At 35.3% G+C, this 11,503-nt stretch overlaps 1 protein-coding gene across 1 annotated transcript in view; it reads right to left on the bottom strand.

Moving 5' to 3' along the window:
* Positions 1–11,503, bottom strand: part of BRINP3 (bone morphogenetic protein/retinoic acid inducible neural-specific 3) — a gene marked incomplete at its 5' end in the record, with an annotated part of 461,273 nt that overhangs the window by 362,647 nt on the left and 87,123 nt on the right. Inside the window, one exon of the mRNA XM_006897194.1 lies at positions 5,155–5,260. Within this exon, the coding sequence (XP_006897256.1) occupies positions 5,155–5,260 (106 nt within the window). The remainder of the gene's footprint in view (positions 1–5,154; positions 5,261–11,503) is intronic.

The raw sequence follows: 11,503 nt of genomic DNA, 5'->3' as shown, positions 1-11,503 counted from the left end.
ACTGGGGAGGAGGGTAGAAAGAATGGTGCAGCAATGAAGGAATGAAAACCCAAAATCCCTGTAAATGTTCATTAAAATTAATAAAATTTAATAATAAAAAAAATGTTCGCTAGGAAAAAAAGATGTATTGTGATGGGAAAGTCTGCTATTGTTAGGGACTTCTCCAAAGCACTGAAGAGCAATGGTGTCTCTCTGGAGACTAAGGTATATCTGGTACAGGCCATGGCTTTTGCAATCACTTGTTATTTGTCAAAAGAGTTGGACAGTGACTAAGGAGGATAGAAGGAGAATTGATGCCTTTGAGCTGTGGTGCCTAGTGAAGAGGGCACCATGGACTGCTAAGAAAACAAACAGATTCAACCTGAAGGGGATTAAACCAGGCTGCTCCTTGGAGGCAAGGATTCTGAGGCTTCATCTGACATACTTTGGACATGTTTTAAGGGGAGACTGGTCTTTGGAGAGGGATGTCATGCTTGGTAGGGTAGGAGGGGAAAGCCCTTTATGAGGTGGATTAATTCAGTGACTGGGGTAATCAGGATGGGTGTGTCAGAGACAGTGCTATGGACACAGGACAGAGCAGGGTTTATCGATGTTGTAATAGGGTCACTATGAGTCACTTTTGATGGTACATAAAACAACAACAACAATTTCCTTCCTAACAATCTCCAATTTCCATGTCTTCACACTTCTCAACATTCTATGTTCCAATCACTAGCATCCATTTGAAACTGTTGATCCTCCTTGGTGATTCCCAATATGAAGGCTCAGCCTCTGATGCTATATATGTTAGTGTACTCTAATTGTGCCCTATTATACATAAGATTTTGGAAGGTCTATTATTTTGAAAATGGATGTGTAATCCTTCTCCCTAGTCTGTCAGTCAATCTTGAGCCTCTTACCTTTAGATCAATGTTACTGAGTTCTCAATTCTTTCAATTATGACTCTATCCTGACCTGCCATTCAGTGAACTTGGGCAAAAGCTGCTTAGCCTGATTCAATGCCTAGCAATCACAAAGTTTGCTTGTTTTATATCAGGTTCCTGGTTTTCTCCTTTGTCTGCTCTTGCTTCTGCTTCTGTAGACCCTGGTCTGGTTGGTGCAAGAATCTCTGGGCCCAAAGAATGCATTGCATTTGCTGGCTTCTTCATTTCTGATGGTGAGGTTCTCAAATTATGCTACTGGTTCCATTCAATTTAATGATGAGATTAGACATTCCTTTTGTGGATAGGCTAATTCCCTATGTGCATATTCCTTCCCATCCACAGAACAAATTCAGTAAATGGTAGGGAAATCTTTGTGAACAATGAACCTTTAACACTACAACATCACTTACAATATGCCATCAATAAAGACTTCATGAATTTAACTGAACATTATACATATAACCTTCCTGAACTTATAAGAATAAACCATATGGTATCCGAGAATGGACAGCCTTTGAAACCCACTGAAGTCAGTTACGACTTAATGGCAATAAGTTGTCAACCCTCAAAGATTTATGCCTATCATATAATTAAAATTCATGCGGGTAAAATATTCTTTATTGAATTACCTCACAAGTATATTTTAAAAGAGAAGATATAAGCATTATTGTGTAGCCTATTTAAAGAGAGGTGATGTGAATATGGTATGTCATCAGTTCCCAAGACCTTGTTTTTTGCAAATTTTTTCAGAGCAGCTTGAATTTCTTCCTTCATCACCATTGCCTCTTGACCATATGCTATTCCATAAAATTCTTCTGTCATCCAATTATTTTTTTTGTGTAGTGATTCTGTGTACTCCTTTCACCTTCTTTTGATGCTTTCCTGGGTCATTCAACACTCTGCCCACAGCATCCTTAAGCATTACTGCAACTCAAAGCTTGAATTTGTATTTCAGCTCCTTAAGTTTACGAAATGCTAAATGGGTTTAATCCTTTTGATTTTCCCATTCCAGCTCTTTGCACATTTCATTATATTTGCTTTGTCTTCCTGAGCTGTCCTTTGACATATTCTGTTCAACTCCTTATCTTCCTGCTTTCTTCCCTTTACTTTGACGTCTCAGTGCTTTAGTGCAATATTCAAAGTTTCTTTCTTCTGACATTCATATTAGGATTTTTTCCCCTTTTCTGTCTTTGTAATGACCTTTTTTTTTCTTTATGGGTGATAATCTTGATAACTTCCCACAGCTCATCTGGTCTTGGTTCATTAGAGTCTAAGACTTCAAACCTGCTCCTCAGAAAGTTTTTAAATTCAATTGGGATAGACTTGAGGTCAAACTTAGGTTCTTATGAATTTGATTTTATTTTCTTTAGGTTCAATTTGAACTTGTATAGGAATAGTTGATCATCTCCTCCACAATCATCTGGCCTAATTTTACACCTGATATTGAGCTTCTCCAGTGTTCCCCCCCACACACCGGATATAATAAATCTGATTCTTGTGAAGACTATTAAGTGAAGTCCTCAAAAGATTGTGCCAAGAAATCTAGGTGAAAACTAGCTGGCCTACCGAAAGGAAGAGATCCATATTTATTCCCAAGGCAGATAAAGATGATCTGACAGAGTGTGAAAATAATCAAACAATATTACTAATATCACATGCAAGCAAGATTCAACTGAAGATTGTCTATCAGAAGAGAATCTACAAACTGGGTTTAGAAAAGGCAGTGGTAACATAAATGTTATAGCCAATGTTAGGTAAATCTTAGTTGAAAGCAGAGAATACCAGAAGAAGGCCTATTTGTGCTTAATTGACTATGCAAAGGCTTCTGACTGTATGGATCACAACAAATTGCGGCTAACGCTGAAAAGAATGGGAGTCCAAGACACCTAATTGTGTTCATGTGAAACCTCTATTTGGACCAGGAAGCAGTTGTCAGAACAGAGCAAGGAAATATTGCACAGTTCAAAATTAGGAAAGGTATATGCCAGGGATGCATCCTCTCTATATACCTTTTCAATATTCTATATATGGAATAGATCATTCAGGAAGCTTCACTTTATGAGGAGGAATGTAGTGTCCGAATTGAAAGAAGACTCTTCAACAACCAGAGTTGTGCAAATGACACAATCTTGTTGCTGAAACTGAGGATGAATGACGCATTTGTTGGAACAAATGCCTCAGGTCATTCACTGCAATCTTTAACATGAATTGAAACTCAACATAAAGCAAGAATTCTCATCACTGGGCCAACTGTCAGCATCATGATAAACAGGAGACTGAGATTGTTAACAATTTCAGCTTGCTTGTTCCCATAATCAACACTCTTGGTACCAGCAATCAGCAAATCAATAGACGGATTTCACTGGGAAAATCTACTCTCAGGGACCTTTCCAGAGTTCTGAAGAGCAATGTGGTCAATTTAGAGACCAAATTGTGCCTGATCCAAGCCGTAGTCTTTGTGGTTGCTTGCTATGCATCAGAGAGCTGGGAAATGACTAGGATGATAGAAGAAGAACCGATGCCATTGAGTTGTGTTGCTGGAGAAGAGTATGTACATATCCATACTGTGGACTGCCAAAAGAATAGCAAGGTCTGTCTTGGAGAGGCTGAAACCAAGTTTCTCCTAGGAGGCAAGATTTTGAGGCTCTGTCTCAGATACTTTAGGCATATGGCCAGGAGGAACCAGTCCTTGGTGAAGAACATCATGCCTATAAGAGTGGATGAACAGCTGAGGAGAAGAGTCAGGATGAGATGGATTTTCTCAGTAAGAGGGGTAATGGCGGTAGGTGTGTCAGAGATGATGAGATTGGCTCAAGATAGGTCAGAGTTCAGACCTATTATACACAGTCACTATGAGTCACAAATGACTTGATGGCACATAAAAATAACAATGTGAGTATAAGTATTTAGTTAATCTATTTTATGTGTCTATAAAACTCTGGTGACATAAAGGCATAGGTTAAAATTGACTAGTTTTTATGCCGGAAAAAGATGGACAATGCAAATTACAGTTTCCAAAAATCCACTGAAGGGTTAATGATAAGTTGATTCTGACTTAAAGGCAAATAACAATAGCATTCGATATTTGTACTTTTCAGAAGACAAATAGAACTCTGATCACTATATTAACTTAAAGTAAATATAACAACAGCAGTTTGCACAAATATGGTTACAGATTTTGCAAGATTCCATTAAACAAAATACAAACCTCAGGCAGACTCATAAAGAAACTTGTATTGAGTGTAATACTACCTACAAATTAAAATATTATTTGTGCTTTATCAATAAAAATTAAACATACCCTTTTCCTATAATGTCTATAATGGTTTTTTTTCCCATTTATAGATTATTATTTATTTTTAAATGGTTTGCTTACAAAGTTTGTCTAAAATTATGTTTCAGACTATTCTTTATTCACATTGTATTTCATACAATAATTCCCATGTTTTATGTTTTATAAAATTAATCACCATTGGACCTTAACCATCATTACCCTGTCTTTTCGCCTAGGTCTTTCCATTTACGAGGCTCCATACAAACTGTGTAACCCTGTAGTTTTGCCCCTACTCATCCTCATCTCTCCCCTTCTTGAACACTCATACCTGTTTTACTAGTTATTCTTCTATTTTTTACAATAATGGTCTTCTGCAGTATTTATCTTTATGAGACTGTGTTAGTTTATTCATATGCAGAATTGTAAAACAAGGAACTCATGAAATATTCAAAATGGATTTCCCTGGAGGACATTATGCTGAGTGAAATATCTCAGTCACAAAAGGGCAAATATTGCATAGGATCACTGTTGTAAAATGGAACTGTCATCGGGGTTGAAGAAAGACAAAAAAGGAGGGGAGGAATGATGTATATTGCATTGAAACAGATAAGGGAGAGAACTGTTTAAAAGGGACATATGAATGGGTATTCTTGTCATTATAGTAGTCCAAAGTGAAGGCTGCAGAGTGGAGTGTACTTCGGGGAAGGGATTGCATAAAAATGAAAGAGTTTTTCTTTTCAAGGAGAAGAGAGAATGGGTGTAGGGAGAAGAGTGAAACAATAAATGACTGGAAACCCTAAGTCTCTGTAAACTTTCATTAAAATTAATTAAAAAAAAAGAAATTGGCCTTTAGCTGTCCAGAAATATGCATATTTCAATACCTCTAAATAAAAGAAACTGTAACCAGTTAAATATCATCCAAATATGTACAGAATTATTAACATTTTACACACATACCTTGTAACTGAATTTTATTCTCAGGACTCTGAACCAGAACAGAACTGACAGAATCTAGGTTGTCATAGTTACTACAGCCAAGAGGACCAGTCCGTGTTTCTGTTACCTAAAGAAGAAAACATTAAAGTCATTATTTAGATCAGACTTCATAATTCTTTTTTGGATCAATGTGGTTGTCAAACACTAATACATTTTGGTGGTAAACATCACTGAAAGGTATAAAATCTAACAGGCATTCCTAAGCACAGAGGAGAGCAATAACTCCTTTCCCGTGAATTTCACTTTGTTCCCTATAGCTAAGGATAAATCTTCCAGGAAAATAATGAAAGCCGCCTTTGCTCAAAATCATCACTCATATAAATTCACTTCATCTGCCCTGTGTATGGCAAGGACATGTTCTTTAAGCTAGAGCCCAGAGTTTGACTTATGTAATATTTGTTTTGTTGTTGTTGTTTCCCCTCAAGGGATCACTTATCTGTCAGAATATTCGTATACTTAACCATGTACAATCCTGCTCCCTTCTTTTCACAGTGACATCACTGTCTGCACTCCTCAAAAAGCAAGTTTCTCTCAAGTTAGATATACATAATACTGTTCTTGTGTTTATCTAACATTTCAGACCTTTTTCACTACGAAAGTATTCTTTTTCACCTTTGATTAATAAATGCTATTTTTTTCTTCAAAATTAAGTTCACATTCAAAGATCCACACAAAATACTCCTGGATGACTTCCAATTGTGTCATTTCACCATTTCTGTTCAATTATAGCTTTCTGCACACTGTCTTAGGACTTAATTATATTATATAAAATTGAAGACTAATTTTACTCTAATGCCTTGGGATAGGTAATGGGGAGAGATGAAGAGGTTGTTTGATTAATTATATACATTGGAATATTTTTACTGGGGGAAATTTTAAAAGAAAACAAAGTATTTAAAATGAGAATAACACTGAAGTGATATCTGTGGTTATAAACAAAAACGAAAACTGTGAGCCACTACAGTTCATTATTCTCAACTCTATAGTGGCTTCTTAGCTATGACAACAAACAGAGTCATTTTTAGGATTGAAAAGATCTTTTATTAACTAACTGATTATTAACTGATATTTAAAATAATTTCTTCTTCTGATCGTTCTTATAATGTCCCAGTCATACTGACTCCTTTGCAATTCCTCACACATGCAAGGCATCCTCCTGTTTTGGCAGCTTGACTTGCTGTTTCTAGACTTAAGATGGTCATCTTCAAAATATCTGTGCATTCCTTTCTTCAAATTTTGGCTCGGATTGAATTTTCTTGAGACTACTTGTACTAAGTAAAACAATAAAAAGAAATCATTTTCCACACTTTTCTGTTTCACTCATATTTGCTTCTCCTCATTGTTTTGCTTGACTTTTCCCCATCATTCTTAACAGTTTCTAACATGCTATATGATGTATTCATTATTATTGTTACTGTTATTATTATTATAATAATTATTATTGACTTCCTCACTAGACTGTTAGCTCCAAAAATTCAGAAATATTATCTATTCATATCACAGATACACTTATCCTATTGTATATGGGTTCATGTTTAAAAATATGAGCATTCATAAGGGTAAAGTGAAAGAGATGAGGTTAAAGGCAGATCACAGTAAGGGATACATTAAGATTTGTACTGAAGTAATAAAGGTCTAAACTACACAGTAAGGATATGATTTATTTTAAAAATAGTGGTTCTGAGAAACAATTAGAAAACTTAAGAAATAGGTGACAAATATAAATTTTTTGCATGATTTTGTTAGGTGCTATGAAGTGAATGTGACTCTATGTGTCTATGAACAGCAGATCTGAACTTTACACTACCCCACATCATTCTACTGATCTCTGATACACTTGAGTCAATTGTTACAATTATTTCGGAAAATTATCTTATTGAGAGTCTTATTCCTCTGACCCGTCACCGTTTCTATTATAATGTCTTTTTTTTTCCCCCAAAGACTGGCATCTTCTCACAGTATACTTACAATATGTGAGTCTATCCTTACCTCCAAAAAAAATCTCGGCTGCTTTTCCTCCAAGTCAGACTTATTTGTACTTTTGGCAATTCACAAGGTATTCAGTATTATTTTTCAACGTGAGAGTTTTTAACGGCTTGACTCTTTGGTCATTTACATTCATAGTCTATCCTTCAAATGGGTAGGAAGTACTTAAAAATACCATGACTGGGATTGTTGTTGTTGTTGTGTACCTTCCAGTCCGAACTGAACCATAGCTGACCATCCAGCAGGTTTTCAGAGGCAGTTAATTGCACAGGAGGAGACTGCCCATCCTTCTCCAACAGAGCAGCTGGTGGCCTCAAACCACGTGCCTTCAGGTTTATAGCACTGCTTCTTGCCAGTAGGCCACCAGACCACCTTATGACTAGGATTAGGTGCATCTTAATCTTCAACTGATGTCCTTGCTCATTAGCACTTTGAAGAGTTCCTTTACAATTGATGTAACACATCAGTTACAAATATGTAACACACAGTTGATTTTTTGGCTGTTGTTACCATGGATGTCAGCTATGAATCCAAATAAAAGGAAATATTTTTGCACTTATTTTATGTAACTGAAAGTATTAAGCTATGGAACAATGAAATTTGACTCTGGAAAGAACGTAAGAGAGCTTGATTTTGAGAATTTTATTCTACATGCATAAGACTCTAAATGGGAATAGCTAGAACAGTAGCAATGCAATCTTCCTTAGAAGTAATGCAAATGTTGTTGTTATGTGCTGTTGAGTTTCTTATGACTAATTGTGACCCTATGTACAATAGCCCTCAACCCTGCTCTATCCTATGCTTATTGTCACTTATACACCTACCCTCATTATCACAATCACTAAATCAATGCATCTCATCAAGGGTCTTCCTCTCTTTGCTGTCTGTCCACACTTCCAAGGATGATGTCCCTTTCCAAGGAGTGGTCCTCTCTTGCAACATGCCCACAGTATGTCAGACAGAGCCTCAGAATCCTTGCCTCAAAGGATCAGCCTGTTTTCATCTTCTCTAGCATTAACCTGTTTATTTTCCTTGCAGCCCATGATATATTCAATACTTTTCTCCAGCACCACAGCTCAAAGGCATCAATTCTCCTTCTATCATCCCTAGTCACTGTCCAGCTCTCTGACACATAGCAAGTACTTGTGAAGATAATGGCAAAATCCAAATTAGCACCATCAGTTTATAAATGATAAAAAATGAAACATGAATTGACATGGTAATGTAAACATATTTAATGTAACTTTACTTTTTACCATAGTAAGTCTGTCATGTATTTTTATTTATAAAACAAAATTATTATGTAATTTCTTTGTTTGTTTAATATTTTATTTTTTAAAATTATCATTCATGCAAGCATACTTTTCTCCATCCTCTTCTCTCCCTCCTCCTATTCCCTTTGTAAGACTGTTAACACATGGTTTCTAATTAATTGTACATTCCTTTACAGAATGGCCATCCTGTCACTCGTTCTACTACAGTATTCATTGTCTGTCCATTACTTTCTGGCTCTTCTTTCCTCCCTTGTCTTGATGGGTTTATGCAATATTTGTACATTTGTGACTGTGATATTTCCCTCAGTATAATGTCTTCCAGAGTCATTCACACTCTCTAATTTTTTTACAAGTTCATTAATTTTTAAGGCTGTGTAGTATTCCACTGTGTGAATATACTATAGTATTTCTATCCATTCAATTATTGGTACGTTCCTTATAATAACAAAGATTTACTTCAAACATATAACAAAGGTAAAAACTGTATGTTATCATGAGCCAGGCAATTTATTTTACTCCATACCCACTAACATTCTAGTTTCTCTTACTACTCCTGATGGTAATACATAATATTAATTATTTGCTTCAGAGATACAATTCCTAGAATTAATACATAGAGTATATAAATGTGATCACATATGCATAAGCATCCACATATACACACTTATATATTGTTGTGAGATGTCATCCTATTGACTCTGACTCATAGCAATTCTATATAAAACAGAACTAAATTCCACCTGATCCTGCACCAAATCTGCATTCTTGCTGTGCTTGAACTTACATTGTAGTCAAGGTATCAATTAATCTCAATAGAGATTGTCCTCTTTTTCACTATTGAATTGATTTCAACTCATAGTGACCCTAGAAAATTAAAGACATCTTAACTACAGGAATTCTGAGACTGTAAATCTTTCAATAATTTGAATTATTCCAATTCATAGAAATCCTATAGAATTTAGTAGAACTATCAGGAGCAGCATCCATTCCTAAACAGCATGCATCTGGAAACTCTATAAACTTCAGTAAATAATGATAGTTGTAGAAAGGCTTCCGAACTTTTATTCATAGGGTCGCTATGAGTCATACTCAATGATGAAAATCAAAAGTAACAACATCAACAGTAGTTTATATGCATGCAAATCTTTGTAAGACAGATTGTCTCATATTCCTCCTCTGGATTAATTGGTGGGTTGTAAGTGCCTACGCTCTGGTGTTTTTTTTTTTAAATTTAATTTAGTTTGTTTATTTTTCATTTCAATGAACATCTACAGAGATTTTGGGATTCCATTCATTCATTGTTGCACCCTTTTGTCCCGCACAAACCCCTCCCCCCCCCCCGCCATTTGCTCCTCTCCTTGAAAAGCAAAAGAAAAACTCCCTCATTGGTACACAATCCCCCCCACCCCCGCACCTCCCTAAACCCCACCCCCTAGCCCCAAATATAATCTACTCTGCAACCCTCATTGCATACTCCTACGATAAAAATAATGCCCTAAAATATAATACTTTTAGACTATTCTCTCCCCCATAGACTTCACTGCCGTGAACATATTTCATCCAGTTTTTTTAACCCAATGTTTAATCCACTGGATCACCAGAACCTGTTTATAGACACCACACAGACATAGTGTTTAAATAGAAAAAAATTAATAAGAAGAACAAAGACATCAAAACAAATGTTAAAGAGTAAGGCAATATGAATTTTCATCTTGTTCTATACTATCTGCTTCTATTATGCAGTTGAATTACACAACACACACAAAATATTGTAAGCTAGACTTTCTACATGAAATTTTTAAGGGAAGTCTCGAATAAAATTAGCTTTAGACATAATCATTTATTTGGAAATTGAGAGACAATATCACAGCATTTAACACTTAAATGAGATAAGTAGGGTTATTTCATCTCATAAAAAAGTCTTAGGTTAATATGTTATAGACAGTAAGTATAGAAAAACTGAATAATCTCCTTATATATTTAGAGAATGACTGAATATCTCCATTATATTGTTATTATACCTAATAATCTTTAATCATACACAAAATATATGGCATATCAAAAGTATGTTTGTATTTTATTCTTTAACATTCACAACAAAGATCATGAATCATTATTTGTTTTAATAAAATAATTCACATCTTCAGCACATCTGATGATATGCACATATTTCAATTGTGTTATATGTAAAGATTTTACAAGTTTCCTGAGTGTCAGCATAAGTGAGTCCATTTTTATTTTTAATACTAATAAAATATAAATAAAAATATAAAAGTAGATCCAAGTTATTGTAACTATATTTCCATAAAAATACTTACTCTGACAATAATGAACTATCTAAATATGACAATGCATATGGATGACAGAAGAAGAACTGATGTCTATGAACTGTGATGTTGGAGAATAGTACTGAGTATTCCGTGAGCTGTCAAACAAATAAGTACATCCTTGAGGAAGTGCAACCAGAGTGTTCCTTGGAGGTAAGGATGGTAAAGCTTAATGTTTTATTTTGGATATGCTTCCAGGAAATTTTTCATTGGAAACATATATGATGGTTGGAAAGAGAGAGAATCAGTGAAAGAGAGAAAGATCCCAACAACATGAATTGATATGATGACTGTAACAATAGACTTAGTGTATCAGAGATGATGAGGATGGCATAGGATAGACCAGGATTTGGGTCTGTTGTTTATAGTGTCACTTTGGATCATACTCAACATCACCTAGCAACAGCAGTGACAAGAAGTATGTCACCAATAGCTTATATTTTTGTTCATTAATTGATACATGGCATTCTGATTCAGAGATCTACATACATTACATATGAATGTAGAAACTATTCAATAGTTAAACATAGTGTAGGATAAGTAAAGAAAGATTGAAATGGTCAAGAATTACATTTTACGTGAGCCCAAAATCAACACCCATGGAAGCAGCATTCAAAAATCAAACAACTCTTCAGTATCTCTGTTGATTTTTTTCCCTGGTAGTTCTATCTTTTCTTGAGAGGGGTGTATTGAAGTCTCCCAGCACTATAGTAGTGTTGTCTA

Source organism: Elephantulus edwardii, unplaced genomic scaffold, assembly GCF_000299155.1.
Source record: "Elephantulus edwardii isolate Elephantulus edwardi_28Jun2011 unplaced genomic scaffold, EleEdw1.0 scaffold00205, whole genome shotgun sequence".
In the NCBI taxonomy this organism is placed as follows: Eukaryota; Metazoa; Chordata; class Mammalia; order Macroscelidea; family Macroscelididae; genus Elephantulus; species Elephantulus edwardii.
The sequence above is the reverse complement of the archived record's forward strand: the minus strand, read 5'-3'. Positions and strand labels throughout refer to the sequence as shown.